The 16584-nt window shown below is 41.0% G+C and overlaps 2 protein-coding genes across 2 annotated transcripts; one reads left to right on the top strand and one right to left on the bottom strand.

The window, feature by feature from the left end:
- The first annotated feature begins 259 nt into the window (after positions 1-259).
- Positions 260-616, top strand: LOC142660196 (uncharacterized protein C11orf96-like). The gene has a single exon (XM_075836777.1). The coding sequence runs from the start codon at positions 260-262 to the stop codon at positions 614-616; it is 357 nt and encodes a 118-aa protein (XP_075692892.1).
- Positions 617-14727: 14111 nt separating this feature from the next.
- Positions 14728-15057, bottom strand: LOC142660198 (uncharacterized protein C11orf96 homolog). The gene has a single exon (XM_075836778.1). It carries the CDS (start codon positions 15055-15057, stop codon positions 14728-14730), a length of 330 nt encoding a protein of 109 aa, XP_075692893.1.
- Positions 15058-16584: the final 1527 nt, after the last annotated feature.

Raw genomic sequence — 16584 nt, forward strand, 5'->3', positions numbered from 1 at the left:
GAATCACAAGCTCCAGAGAAGACTGATCGCTGCTTCAGGAAAAGACAGAGATCTGGGGGTTCTAGGCTCTCGCTTGCTGCTGACTGTTCTGCTTAGAGATCTGCAGATCAGTGCTTGGGATCCTCGCAGAGTTTTCCACATCGTACCCTCTTTCATTTTACCCCTATAGAGCATCAGTCTAGAATACAAGATTCAGAGGAGCACAGAGCATCTTGAGCATCCTTTTCTTTTCGCCACATCCTAACCTCTTCAGTCCATCATGTCAGTTCCTCAGGCTGAGGACCATCTTTGCACCTACGAGGAGGCCATGCAGTACTGTGTCTACGACGAATTCCCTTTACCCCCTAGAACTAGGGTGGCACTCAGAATACGTAGGGGAAGTAGGCTCAGATCTCAGGTTCTGTCCTTTGAGGAGATCCAGGAGGTGGAGGAAGAAGGACTATCCCCTACTGAGGAGGAGAATGCAAGAAGATCCTTCCTACAGTCCTTGGAGAGTCTAAGAAGAAGCTCCAACCAGACTCCTCTCCATAAAGATAAACTAAGAAGCTACAAGAGGAGCCAAGACTCCAGTGACTCTGATTCCTCCCTGTGGGGGCCGCAGATCTCTCCTGTCTAGAGCTGCCCTTTATGGATCCAGCCATGTCTTCTTCTTCATAAGGACCCTTGAGCAGATGTCTTGAGATCCTCCACTCTTGGTTGGGTGTCTGAGCATTGAATTAATAACTCGTGGATTCACTTTTGGACTTTACTACAGACCCCATTAAAAGACTTCTTCAACTAATGGGGCTTGGGGTCTTGTCCTCCCTGACCCCTTCTATTACCCACAGATGAGTCTTCCCAGGACTGAGGATTTCTTTACCCATTGTAAACAGTCGCCAGCGTGGACATCCCCCCCACCCACTTCACAAGAAGGGGTCTACCTAACTTCTGGAAGGAGGACACTCAATATGAGATGGATCTATCCAAGTCAGACAACCCCATGAACTGATGATTTATACCATACATGAAATATTGCTCTTGATATTTTGAACTATTATCTTATTTGTTACTTATATAATCAGGGGCAGATGTAGCAGTGCCGAAATTGTAATTTCACATTTTTTGTGCACTGCAGTAACTGAGTTAAAATAATACAGTAGGTTTACCTGCAGTCCTGTGTAAAACCATATGGTGATATCACAATTAGTTGTGCCAAATGACAAACTCTGCTCTGCTACATCTGACTACTTCAGGCCAATTTCCTCCTTGTCTGTACATATTACCTTTTATGTGCGATCAGATTATGATGTCATCAGATTTGTGTAATATGAAGCAGATTTCTGATCAGATGTAGCGGATATTACATCTAAAGGCAGATAAATAATTAGTCTGATACCACGACCCCCGGCCGATGTTCTATTGTATGTAACTGATCCTGCAGCATGGAAAGTGTTAAAATATAAAATATATAAATAAATCCTCAAATAGAAATTCTCAAGTCGTCTTTTTCTGTTAAGTTGTTATAACATATTGTTTCCTGGAGTCCTGAATATAAAAACTGCAGCAACATAACATTATCTATCTATTTTATATCTATTCTTGTATACAGGGGGCAGTATTATAGTAGTTATATTCTTGTATATAGGGGCAGTATTATAGTAGTTATATTCTTGTATATAGGGGCAGTATTATAGTAGTTATATTCTTGTATATAGGGGCAGTATTATAGTAGTTATATTCCTGTATATAGGGGCAGTATTATAGTAGTTATATTCTTGTATATAGGGAGCAGTATTATAGTAGTTATATTCTTGTATATAGGGGCAGTAGTATAGTAGTTATATTCTTGTATATAGGAGCAGTATTATAGTAGTTATATTCTTGTATATAGGGGCAGTATTATAGTAGTTATATTCTTGTATATAGGGGCAGTATTATAGTAGTTATATTCCTGTATATAGGGAGCAGTATTATAGTAGTTATATTCTTGTATATAGTGGCAGTATTATAGTAGTTATATTCTTGTATATAGGGGGCAGTATTATAGTAGTTATATTCTTGTATATAGGAGGCAGTATTATAGTAGTTATATTCTTGTATATAGGGGCAGTATTATAGTAGTTATATTCTTGTATATAGGGGGCAGTATTATTGTAGTTATATTCTTGTATATAGGGGGCAGTATTATAGTAGTTATATTCTTGTATATAGGAGGCAGTATTATAGTAGTTATATTCTTGTATATAGGGGCAGTATTATAGTAGTTATATTCTTGTATATAGGAGCAGTATTATAGTAGTTATATTCTTGTATATAGGAGCAGTATTATAGTAGTTATATTCTTGTATATAGGGGCAGTATTATAGTAGTTATATTCTTGTATATAGGGGGCAGTATTATAGTAGTTATATTCTTGTATATGGGGCAGTATTATAGTAGTTATATTCTTGTATATAGGGGCAGTATTATAGTAGTTATATTCTTGTTTATAGGGGGCAGTATTATAGTAGTTATATTCATGTATATAGGAGCAGTATTATAGTAGTTATAGTCTTGTATATAGGGGGCAGTATTATAATAGTTATGTTCTTGTATATAGAGGGCAGTATTAGGGCATGACCACACGTGGCGGATTTCCTCCGCAACTGTCCGCATCAATGCCGCACAGAATCTGCGTTGCAGATTCTGCTGCGGATCTGCACAAAATGTGCAGAAAATTGATGCGGACTGGCCGCTGCGGACTGCAGGAAAAGTGCTTCCCTTCTCCCTATTCAGTGCAGGATAGAGAGAAGGGACAGCACTTTCCCTAGTGAAAGTCAAAGAAATTCATACTTACCGCCCGTTGTCTTGGTGACGCGTCCCTCTTTCGGCATCCAGCCCGACCTCCCTGGATGACGCTCCAGTCCATGTGACCGCTGCAGCCTGTGCTTGGCCTGTGATTGGCTGCAGCCGTCACTTACACTGAAACGTCATCCTGGGAGGCCGGACTGGAGACAGACGCAGGGAGTTCTCGGTAAGTATGAACTTATATGTTTTTTTACAGATACATGTATATTGAGATCGGTAGTCACTGTCCCGGGTGCAGAAACAGTTACTGCCGATCGCTTAACTCTTTCAGCACCCTGGACAGTGACTATTTACAGACGTCTCCTAGCAACGCTCCCGTCATTACGGGAGCCCCATTGACTTCCTCAGTCTGGCTGTAGACCTAGAAATACATAGGTCCAGCCAGAATGAAGAAATGTCATGGTAGTAAAACCAATACGCTCCGCAGCACACATAAGATCTGCGGACTTCATTGCGGAATTTTGACTCTCCATTGAAGTCAATGGAGAAATTCCGCCATGAGTCCGCAACCAGTCCGCCACTGCTCCGCAACAGACAGAGCATGCTGCGGACACCAAATTCCGCTCCGCAGCCTATGCTCCGCAGCGGAATTTTCAGCCTCGTCTAAACGAACACTGCTAAATTAAAGTGTAAGTCAATGGACAAACGGCTCCGCTGCGGATTAACGCTGCGGAGTGTCCGCAGCGGAATTTCAGTGTAATTCCGCCACGTGTGGTCATGCCCTTATAGTAGTTATATTCTTGTATATGGGGGCAGTATTATAGTAGTTATATTCTTGTATATAGGGGCAGTATTATAATAGTTATATTCTTGTATATAGGGGCAGTATTATAGTAGTTGTATTCTTGTATATAGGGGCAGTATTATAGTAGTTATATTCTTGTATATAGGGGCAGTATTATAGTAGTTGTATTCTTGTATATAGGGGCAGTATTACAGTAGTTATATTCTTGTATATAGGGGCAGTATTATAGTAGTTATATTCTTATATATAGGGGCAGTATTATAGTAGTAATATTCTTGTATATAGGAGGCAGTATTATAGTAGTTATATTCTTATATATAGGGGCAGTATTATAGTAGTAATATTCTTGTATATAGGGGCAGTATTATAGTAGTAATATTCTTGTATATAGGGGGCAGTATTATAGTAGTTATATTCTTGTATATAGGAGCAGTATTATAGTAGTTATATTCTTGTATATAGGGGCAGTATTATAGTAGTTATATTCTTGTTTACAGGGGGCAGTATTATAGTAGTTATATTCTTGTATGTAGGGGGCAGTAGTATAGTAGTTATATTCTTGTATATAGGGGCAGTATTATAGTAGTTATATTCTTGTATATGGGAGGCAGTATTATAGTAGTTATATTCTTGTATATAGGAGCAGTATTATAGTAGTTATATTCTTGTATATAGGGGGCAGTATTATAGTAGTTATATTCTTGTATGTAGGGGGCAGTATTATAGTAGTTATATTCTTGTATATAGGGGGCAGTATTACAGTAGTTATATTCTTGTATATAGGGGAAGTATTATAGTAGTTATATTCTTGTATATGGGAGGCAGTATTATAGTAGTTATATTCTTGTATATAGGAGCAGTATTATAGTAGTTATATTCTTGTATATAGGGGGCAGTATTATAGTAGTTATATTCTTGTATGTAGGGGGCAGTATTATAGTAGTTATATTCTTGTATATAGGGGGCAGTATTACAGTAGTTATATTCTTGTATATAGGGGCAGTATTATAGTAGTTATATTCTTATATATAGGGGCAGTATTATAGTAGTAATATTCTTGTATATAGGAGGCAGTATTATAGTAGTCATAATCCTGTATATAGGGGGCAGTATTATAGTAGTTATATTCTTGTATATAGGGGCAGTATTATAGTAGTTATATTCTTGTATATAGGGGGCAGTATTATAGTAGTTATATTCTTGTATATAGGGGCAGTATTATAGTAGTTATATTCTTGTATATAGGGGCAGTATTATAGTAGTTATATTCTTGTATATAGGGGCAGTATTATAGTAGTTATATTCTTGTATATAGGGGCAGTATTATAGTAGTTATATTCTTGTATATAGGGCAGTATTATAGTAGTTATATTCTTGTATATAGGAGCAGTATTATAGTAGTTATATTCTTGTATATAGGAGGCAGTATTATAATAGTTATATTCATGTATATAGGAGCAGTATTATAGTAGTTATATTCTTGTATATGGAAGCAGTATTATAGTAGTTATATTCTTGTATATAGGCATCAGTATCATAGTAGTTATATTCTTGTATATAGGGGGCAGTATTATAGTAGTTATATTCTTGTATATAGGGGGCAGTATTATAGTAGTTATATTCTTGTATATAGGGTGCAGTATTATAGTAGTTATATTCTTGTATATAGGAGCAGTATTATAGTAGTTATATTCTTGTATATGGGAGGCAGTATTATAGTAGTTATATTCTTGTATATAGGAGCAGTATTATAGTAGTTATATTCTTGTATATAGGGGGCAGTATTATAGTAGTTATATTCTTGTATGTAGGGGGCAGTATTATAGTAGTTATATTCTTGTATGTAGGGGGCAGTATTATAGTAGTTATATTCTTGTATATAGGGGGCAGTATTAGGGCATGACCACACATGGCGGAATTCCTCCGCAACTGTCCGCATCAATGCCGCACAGAATCTGCGTTGCAGATTCTGCAGCGGATCTGCACAAAATGTGCAGAAAATTGATGCGGACTGGCCGCTGCGGACTGCAGGAAAAGTGCTTCTCTTCTCCCTATTCAGTGCAGGATAGAGAGAAGGGACAGCACTTTCCCTAGTGAAAGTCAAAGAATTTCATACTTACCGGCCGTTGTCTTGGTGACGCGTCCCTCTTTCGGCATCCGGCCCGACCTCCCTGGATGACGCTCCAGTCCATGTGACCGCTGCAGCCTGTGCTTGGCCTGTGATTGGCTGCAGCCGTCACTTACACTGAAACGTCATCCTGGGAGGCCGGACTGGAGACAGACGCAGGGAGTTCTCGGTAAGTATGAACTTATATTTTTTTTTACAGATACATGTATATTGAGATCGGTAGTCACTGTCCCGGGTGCAGAAACAGTTACTGCCGATCGCGTAACTCTTTCAGCACCCTGGACAGTGACTATTTACAGACATCTCCTAGCAACGCTCCCGTCATTACGGGAGCCCCATTGACTTCCTCAGTCTGGCTGTAGACCTAGAAATACATAGGTCCAGCCAGAATGAAGAAATGTCATGGTAGTAAAAACAATACGCTCCGCAGCACACATAAGATCTGCGGACTTCATTGCGGAATTTTGACTCTCCATTGAAGTCAATGGAGAAATTCCGCCATGAGTCCGCAACCAGTCCGCCACTGCTCCGCAACAGACAGAGCATGCTGCGGACACCAAATTCCGCTCCGCAGCCTATGCTCCGCAGCGGAATTGTACGCATCGTGTAAACGAACACTGCTAAATTAAAGTGAAAGTCAATGGAGAAACGGCTCCGCTGCGGATTAACGCTGCGGAGTGTCCGCAGCGGAATTTAAGTGAAATTCCGCCATGTGTGAACCCGCCCTTACAGTAGTTATATTCTTGTATATAGGGGCAGTATTATAGTAGTTATATTCTTATATATAGGAGCAGTATTATAGTAGTTATATTCTTGTATATAGGGAGCAGTATTATAGTAGTTATATTCTTGTATATAGGAGCAGTATTATAGTAGTTATATTCTTGTATATAGGGACAGTATTATAGTAGATATATTCTTGTATATAGGAGGCAATATTATAGTAGTCATAATCCTGTATATAGGGGGCAGTATTATAGTAGTTATATTCTTATATATAGGGGCAGTATTATAGTAGTAATATTCTTGTATATAGGAGGCAGTATTATAGTAGTCATAATCCTGTATATAGGGGGCAGTATTATAGTAGTTATATTCTTGTATATAGGAGCAGTATTATAGTAGTTATATTCTTGTATATAGGGGCAGTATTATAGTAGTCATAATCCTGTATATAGGGGGCAGTATTATAGTAGTTATATTCTTGTATATAGGAGCAGTATTATAGTAGTTACATAGTTAGTTACATAGTTAGTACGGCTGAAAAAAGACACATGTCCATCAAGTTCAACCAAGGGAAGGGAAAAGGGAAGGAAAAATTTCTACACATAGGAGCTAATATTTTTTTGTTCTAGGAAATTATCTAACCCTTTTTTAAAGCCATCTACTGTCCCTGCTGTGACGGCTCCTGCGGTGGCTATTCCATAAATTCACCGTTCTTACTGTAAAGAAGCATTGTCGCCCCTGAAGCTTGAACCTTTTTTTCTCCAGACGGAGGGAGCGCCCCCTTGTTTTTTGAGCGGGTTTTACAAGGAACAGGATTTCACCATATTTTTTGTATGTGCCATTAATATATTTATATAAGTTAATCATGTCCCCCCTTAGTCGTCTTTTTTCAAGGCTAAATAGGTTTAATTCTTTCAATCTTTCCTCATAACTTAAATTCTCCATGCCCCTTATTAGCTTCGTTGCTCTTCTTTGTATTTTTTCCAACTCCAGGGCATCCTTTCTATGAACTGGAGCCCAGAACTGAACTGCATATTCTAGATGAGGCCTCACTAATGCTTTGTAAAGTGGTAATATTACATCCCTGTCCCGCGAGTCCATGCCTCTTTTAATACACGACAATATCCTGCTGGCCTTTGAAGCAGCTGATTGACACTGCATGCTGTTATTGAGTTTATGATTTACAAGTACACCCAGATCCTTCTCAACAAGTGAATCCGCCAGTGTAGCGCCCCCTAGGACATATGATGCATGCAGGTTGTTGGTACCCAGATGCATAACTTTACATTTATCTACATTAAACTTCATCTGCCAAGTGGACGCCCAAACACTTAGTTTGTTTAAATCTGCCTGTAATTCATGAACATCTTCCATAGACTGAACTATATTACATAGCTTGGTGTCATCTGCAAAAATAGAAATAGTGCTATTAATCCCATCCTCTATATCATTAATAAATAAGTTGAATAATAGTGGTCCCAGCACTGAACCCTGGGGTACACCACTTATAACCGGTGACCATTCAGAGAAGGAATCATTGACCACAACTCTCTGGATACGGTCCTTGAGCCAATTCTCAATCCAATTACAAACTATATTTTCTAAACCTATAGTCCTTAATTTACCCATTAGGCGTCTATGGGGGACAGTGTCAAATGCCTTTGCAAAGTCCAAAAACACTATATCCACAGCGGCCCCTCTGTCTAGACTTCTGCTCACCCCTTATATAAACACTAAATCCACAGCGGCCCCTCTGTCTAGACTTCTGCTTACCTCTTCATAAAAACAGATTAGGTTGGTTTGACAACTTCTGTCCTTAGTAAAACCGTGCTGGCTGTCACTTATAATGCTATTTATTGTCACATAATCCTGTATATAGTCCCTCAATAGCCCCTCAAACATTTTCCCCACGATGGATGTTAAGCTTACTGGTCTATAATTACCCGGGGAAGACCTAGAGCACTTTTTGAAAATAGGCACCACATTTGCCCTGCGCCAGTCCCTTGGCACTATACCAGTCACTAGAGATTCTCTGAATATTATGAAAAGGGGGACAGAAATAACTGAACTAAGCTCTTTAAGAACTCTAGGGTGTAACCCATCTGGTCCCGGGGCCTTGTGTACATTTATTTTATTTAATTTAGCTTGGACCATCTCTACATTCATCCAATTCAGTATATCAACTGATATATTAACAGCACTGGCACCCGCTACATCAGCTGCTCTTTCTTCTGTTGTATATACAGAGCTAAAGAACCCATTTAGTAACTCTGCCTTCTCTTGATCCCCTGTGATCAACTCCCCATTACCATTATCTAGGGGTCCTACATGTTCAGACCTTGGCTTTTTTGCATTTATATGCTTGAAGAATTTTTTGGGATTTGTTTTACTATCCTTGGCCACCTGCCTTTCATTTTGTATTTTTGCTAATTTTATTACATTTTTACAGATTTTATTAAGCTCTTTATATTTTACAAAGGCTGCAGCTGTACCCTCAGATTTGTATTTTTTAAATGCCCTTTTTTTGTCATGTATTGCCCCTTTCACAGAAGGTGTAAGCCATGTGGGGTTTAATTTGAGTCGTTTATACTTGTTACCTATAGGAATAAATTTTGCACTATAATAACTCAAAGTAGATTTGAAAATCTCCCATTTATCATTTGTTCCATTATTTGACATTAGTTCTTCCCAGTCCATATCCTGAATTGCAGCCCTCATCCTGGGGAAATTGGCTTTCTTAAAATTAAATGTTTTTGCCCTCCCAGCCTGCGTTTGTTTTTTACAGTATAGGTAAAATGTAACTATATTATGATCACTGTTACCGAGGTTTTCACGAACATTGACATTCCCAACAAGCTCTGCATTATTAGAAATGACCAGATCCAACAGAGCTTCACCTCTAGTCGGGTCTTCCACAAACTGGCCCATAAAATTTTCCTGCAACAGGTTGAGGAAATGTCTCCCCTTTGCAGTTGAAGCCGAACCATGACACCAATTAATATCCCGGAAATTAAAATCTCCCATTATCACTACAGTACCCACCTGTGCAGCTCGCTCCATCTGTTTATATAGCTGAACTTCCATCTCCTCAGTTATATTGGGGGGTCTATAGATTACACCAAAAGTAATTTTTTCAGTGTTTACCTCCCTTTCTAGTTCCACCCACAAGGTTTCAACCTCCTCACAGTCTTCACCCACTATTGTCTCTTTCACACTCGCCTTCATATCACTTCTCACATACAGACATACACCACCACCTTCATATCACTTCTCACATACAGACATAAACCACCACCTTTCCTATTTGTCCTGTCTTTACGAAAAAGTGTAAAACCCTGTAGATTTACAGCCCAGTCATGTGAAGAGTCCAGCCATGTTTCAGCAACACCAACTATATCTATATTTTCTTCCAGTATCAAGGCCTCCAGCTCCCCCATTTTGCTTGCTAGACTTCTGGCATTTGTGAACATACACTTTAACTTGCCTGTCAGTTTTTCACTTTTATTATCAGAAATGTGATTTGACATTAATCGGTCCTTTTTATTTACACTGATGTTTTGTAACGAAAGGATCTCCTTATCTTGTTGTCTAGTCCTCTCCCCACATTCTGTTTCTCCCCCCACCAATATAGTCTGACCCCTCTCTAACCTGGCTACCCCTTTTTTTTCTACATTGACCTCCCTCCTCAGCCCTAGTTTAAATACTCCGCCACCCCAGCTAGAATTCTCTCCCCCAGCACAGCGGACCCCCTTCCATTTAGGTGCAAATCATCTGCAGAATACAGTTTGTACCCCAATGAAAAGTCAGCCCAGTGCTCTAGGAACCCAAATCCTTCTCCTCTACACCAAGACTTCAGCCATGTATTTAACTCCCTAAGCTCCCGCTGTCTTTCCTGTGATGCGCATGGCACAGGCAGTATTCCTGAGAATACAACCTTGGAGGAACTTCCCTTCAGCTTGTAGCCTAGTTCTTTAAAGTTATTCTTAAGGCTCCTCCACCTACCATTTATTCTGTCGTTGGTACCGACATGGACCACGACAGCTGGATCATCACCAGCCCCTCCCAGCAATTTGTCCACCCGTTCCACCACATGCCGAACCCTGGCACCAGGGAGACAGCAAACCATTCGGTTGAGGTGGTCTTGGCGACAAATAATTCTATCCGTCTTCCTGATTATAGAATCCCCTACGACTATCAATTGTCTTGGCTTACCTGCATTACCATCCCGCCGACTACTAGCTGGGCTGTTCTCCCGGCTGTTAGGGAGATCAGTATCCACTAGGGCTGCCATTTCTGAGACTGACACCCTCGCATCATCACCCAACTTGGCAATTTTGCCTGGAATGTCAGAAACCGGATCGGCCTTCCTTGTCTTTGACCCCTTTCTACTGCCCCTAACTACATTAACCCAGCTACTTACCTGATCCTGCTCACCCATGTCTTCACCCTCCAGTTGTAACCCACTAACTGCATGCTCTGTGAGCAGCAAGCTCCGTTCAAAATTGTCTATCCTCCTCAGTGTTGCATTCTGCTCCTCTAGATCTCTAATACGAGCTTCCAGGTGAACAACATGCTCACATCTGCCACAGAGATATTCCCCCTGGAACTCCGGCTCCAGTCGTGCATACATATGGCAAACTGTGCACTGAAGAAAACCTCCAATCTTACTGTCCATTATCCCAGTTACCAAAAAACAGCGAACAGGTGTTAATCAAAAAGATAAAGAAGTAGAAGAGCACTTACTGGGGCTTTAACTCCGGTTTTTGGAACTCCACTTAATATACAAACCACTTCATATTCAAGCCACAGAGCAGGCTCTACAGAGTAGTGAGGCCTGATTTATACCACCTGGTAGCAGCTAACCCCTCCCCCTTACTCAGCTACTCAGGAAACTGCAAAGGAAAAATGGTTACAAATTATGTCACTTTTGCAAACTTTGTAGCAAGCAAGCAATCAATACATATATCACATACAATGTTATATTCTTGTATATAGGGGCAGTATTATAGTAATTATATATATTTTTTTACATTAGGGGCTGCATTAGGCCACCTGCAGATGGGATTGAGATGCTGAAAAATTTCTGTCTGGAATTTCCATGCAGAATTTCTGAAGCAGTTATGCAAAATTAAGTGACGTGCTGCAGATTGAGAATTCGCATCACAGGTCAATAGTCACGTTTTCTGCTGTCTTTTTATAACGCAGCGTGTGGATGTGCTTTGCTCAAAAGTCCTCCACTGTGCTGCTACTATAATACGCTGCAGGATTTCCGGCCCGTGTGCAGGGGGTTTAATAGTAGTAATATTCTTGTTCAAAGTGCATTATTCAGCAGGGCATGACCCTGAGCGCACAAATGTTTCTGTGCTCCATCTGGAGATATTATGAGAATGTTTAGTACATTGATATCAGGAATATTACGGATCATTGTCGGTTATAATTTTTTTCATCTCCTTAGAGCATTTCGTTCAATGATCGCAGTATTAATGTCTCATTATATGGGTGTCGCTGTTCTTAATTTAATCTCTATGTCAGCAGAGGTGTTTCTATGGGAAATCTCGATAGACCCAAGTGCACAAATCATACTGATTTTGCGCTCCTGGAGACCGGGATGATGGGAGTGATTGTAATCTCTGTACAGCGTATTGGCGCTATAGAAGCAACCGAAAAAGAAAATATGGTTTTGCCTAAAAGCTTTAAATGAGTCAATTTATTGCAGACAAGATGTTAGATATCACAAATCTTTTTGACAGAGAAGCTATAGCCTGGAGTAGTTTGGTTACGGTCATAAAATGGTCTTGAAGCAGGACCGTCAGCAGCACAGAGTATTTCAGGTGAGGTTGTGCTGATTTTATGTAAGGAGCAAAATGGAGAAGTGAAAGCTCTCAGACAGAGAGATATTAGAAGAAAGGTTTAATCAGTTGCACAGAGTATTTCAGGAGAGGAATGTGCTGATCTTGAAGAAGGTAGTGACCTGCCCACACATGATTATATGGGTACAGACAGGGTCAGTGTCATGCTATGGAGTGTCACAGACAGAGTTAGTATGAGCAATAGAGTTCTCAGCAGCACAGAGTATTTCAGAAGAGTTGTGTTTATCCTGTGGGAGGCAATGACAGCATTACAGAATATTTAAGTAGATGAAAGGGACCAGAAGTAAAGTGAGTGCTACTCTAAATACATACAACCTCCTTTAATTGCAGCAATTTCACTAGATTGGCTGTAGTGTGTACTACTGGCCTGGACTACAATCCCCATCATTACAGAGTAATGATTTTCTACCCAGGGGATGTGATATGACATTTTATTCTCGTCTTTCTGCTTCAGGTCCTGATTGGAGCTGTCCCTGGTGCTGAACGCCTTGTGAATGGTCATTTGGTATAATAAGTTCTGGGTGTGCTGGGACTTGTAGTTTTACCCCATCTCCCATTCATAATATACATAACCGCTACTATTGAAGCTGACATGGCATGCTGGGTCTTGTAGTCCATCACCTACAGAGGCTTTGCACGTTACATAAGCTTTGTTTTATTTACCTAGCGCCATTCTGCCCCATTACCAACACCCGCTGATTCAGTCTTTATCTCTGAGCCGGTTTGTCTCTTGTTAATAAGCTTTAAAATAACCTGCGTTTGGTGCTGGACAATGATCAGTGCATCAGCCATAGATTCTTCAGATACAGAGTGACCAGATGTAGCAGAGCTGAGTTTGTCACAATAATGCTATATGTGCCTTTACATAGAACTTCAGGTAAACCTCCTATTATCTGATCACCGTTCACTAGCAACTCAGCTCCAAAGATTCCAATGAGAAGTTCAGCTCTGCAGCATTTGCACATTTTGCTGGTCTCTGAAGTGGATGCTGAAAAAGGAGAAACCCAGTGGGGTACCATTATGAGCAAAATACATAGTTAGCAAAGCTTTAAAGTATAGAAAACCGTTGGAAATGTATATATGTAGCAGAGCTGAGTTTGTCCATGGAGCAGTCCATGTAATTTGTCTCAATGTGCCATGATAACTACATGTTACCTTTTGTAAACCTACTAAAAGTTATGGTGCACAGAATAAACAAGTCAAATTCAGCACTGCTACATCAAGATTTGTGTCAGTATCTGTGTTTAGCTCAGTGTTCAGATCAGGGTTGGGATCAGGGTTGGGATCATGGTTGGGATCATGGTTAGGATCAGGGTTGAGATCATGGGTAGGATCAGGTTTGGGATCATGGGTAGGATCAGGTTTGGGATCATGGTTAGGATCAGGGTTGGGATCAGGTTTGGGATCATGGTTAGGATCAGGGTTGGGATCAAGGTTAAGATCAGGGTTGGGATCAGGTTTGGGATCATGGTTTGGATCATGGTTAGGATCATGGTTAGGGTTGAAGTTAGGATCAGGGTTAGGGTCAATGTTCGGATTAGGATCAGGGTTGGGATCAGGGTTAGGGTTGAATTTAGGATCAGGGTTAGGGTCAATGTTCGGATTAGGATCAGGGTTGAGTAAAGGAATCAGTGTTCGGATCAGTATTAGGGTTAGGACCAGGATTACATTTCGGAAGACAAAAGAGATTAAATACATTTAGTTAAGAAATTAAAATTTATTAATTAAGAAACACGTTACATAAAAAATAGAACTTTTGCTGTCAGTACACAATGGTGACCTCTATACCGCAGGATATGAGGCCGGATATAAACAGTTACTGAATTCAACTAGAAAACTCACATTGCTGAAAAGGGATTTGACAATAAGTCAATATAAAATAGATACTTTGTCCTAGAAAACCTGCAGTCCTATGTAAACATCCCCAGGAGCTGGAGATTTATTATCCGATATTCAAGTAGGAACCCAACAAACATCAATTCCATCCAAATTATATCCCATAAACTAAAGGGCTGAAATAAAGAAGATGTCCGTGCATTGGATGGCAGCCCTGGAGTAGAGGACCCTTGGAGCTCTAAGGGTTCCTCATGTTGGTTCCATGATTAGCAGCCATGGAGTGGAGGACCCCAGACTCAAGGGTCCTTACAAAGTCCATGTTGATGCAATGAATGGCAGTGCTGGAGTCGAGGACCCATGAAGCCTGGACTAAGGGTTCCTTATGAAGACGTTGTTGGTTCCATATATAGCAGCACAAGAGTAGAGGACTCCTGACTCAAGGGTCCTTACAAAGTACATACTGGAGTAGAGGACCCTTGGAGAACGGATTCCTAACAAAGTCATGGTTGGTGCAATGGAAGGAAGCCCTTGGGTCATTGTGACGAAGTAGTGGGTACGACAGAGGGTACTCCTGGACTGGAGGCATCTACGGCTCCTTACAGGGGGGAATCAGAGTCACTGGAGTCTTGGATGGTCTTGTAGCTCCTCAGTTTATCTTTATGGAGATGAGTGTGGTTGGAGCTTCTCCGGAGGCTCTCCAGGGATTGTAGGAAGGATCTCCTGGCTTTCTCCTCCTCAGTAGGGGAAACTCCTTCCTCCTCCACCTCGTGGATCTCCTCGAAGGACAGAATCTGAAATCGGAGTCTGTGTTTCCTGAAAGCCCCTCTGGTCTTAGAGGGTAAAGGGAATTCCTCCTCTAGGTAGGCGCAGTACTGCATGGCCTCCTCATAGGTGCAGAGATGGTCCTCAGCCTGAGGGACTGACATTCTGGAGGCTAATATGCAATGAAGAGCGGGGATTCTGTGCAATGCTCTGCAGGAGATGCTGAGAGTTTCTGCAGGGGATGCTGAGAGTGTTCTGCAGCTGTATCTATGCAGGAGGAGCGTACAGCAGATATCCAGGTTCTCTGAGGCTTCTGACTCCCTCCTGCTCTTCCTTTATATCTCAGCCTCCTCCTACACATAAAATGCTCAGATGACACCCAGCTCCTTATAAAGGCTGCCATCCGGTGACGTGGAGCTGGAATCTCAAGTGACACAAATACGAGGTGGTGGGTGATGTGGGGGGGATCCAGAGAAAAGCTTCCTGTATGGGGGGGGGGGGGGGGTATATTTCGCTATCTATATTAATAAGTTCTGTCACTTATGTAATCTTATTTGACAGCCCATCCTGATCTGACAGGTCAATGGAGAGATTTGTGCTGCTGATGTATTTAGTTTACAGAGGATTGTCTAGACTGGATACAATTGTAACAAACTCTCAGCTATGTGAAGTTCTAGGTCTGGAATGGTTTTGAGCCTATGAATAAAAGCAATGGATGTTTCCACCTACTGACAGAAAGCAGAGGTCTTAAATGTTGTGTAATTGAAACATAAAATATATTAGAACGTTGCAGAACTTTTCATGTTTCAATTCCACAACATTTTCAAGACAATCCTACTCAGCTAAATTCATCAGCAGCACAAATCTATCTACTGTCCTGATCATTTGTTACAATGTATCAGTGCAAGTAAAATGTATCAGTCTAAAAGTCCAGACTGGATTCAATTGTAGCAAACTCTTCGCTATGGGAAGAACTGGGTCTGGAAGGGTTTTTAGTCTCTGAATGAAAGTTCCCACGCACAGCAAGCAGAGATCTTAAAAATGGTGAGTAAATAAAACACAAAGTATATTAGAAATTTGACAAAATTTGTATTATACAACGATTAGACTTTATTTAGATAAAACTGGACGAGCCCTTTAACACAGGAGGAGGCAGCACTGAGAAAACCGGACAGATCTGGGGTAAAAATAAAGCAAAATCAGATAATCCCATAGATTATAATATTGCCCGGTTCTGCATATACCGCCCTTCACATATTTTCCCCTACAATCTGGCGATAACAGTCACGGTTTTCGGTCCTGTAGCAAAGTCTTTTCCCATATAGGTGGCACAGGCATCCCCCCTCCCCCGTTCTGCATTGCCAGCTGCCCGCTATGTCAGGTTATCCTCATAGATCATCATCGGTGGCAGCCTTGTTGCTATGGATATTTCATCATTATTACTCTCCTGGAGCGCACCCACATAGTGAGAGCCACGGAATAAGGGGACATGCGGGGGCTGAACAGGTGCGGCCATGACAATCAGATCACCTCTTAATGATGAACACACGGAGGCCGAGTCTGCAGGAAGCTCCTTCCATTCTGGACATCATCTGCTCTAGGTGCAATATTCTGCAGGTGCCTCGTCCGTGCTAAACTCTTCTGGAACCGTTATCAGGAGGCGCAGGCCGGGCTATTGTCTCCTGCGTCAT

This window comes from Rhinoderma darwinii, chromosome 9, assembly GCF_050947455.1.
Source record: "Rhinoderma darwinii isolate aRhiDar2 chromosome 9, aRhiDar2.hap1, whole genome shotgun sequence".
NCBI lineage: Eukaryota > Metazoa > Chordata > Amphibia > Anura > Rhinodermatidae > Rhinoderma > Rhinoderma darwinii.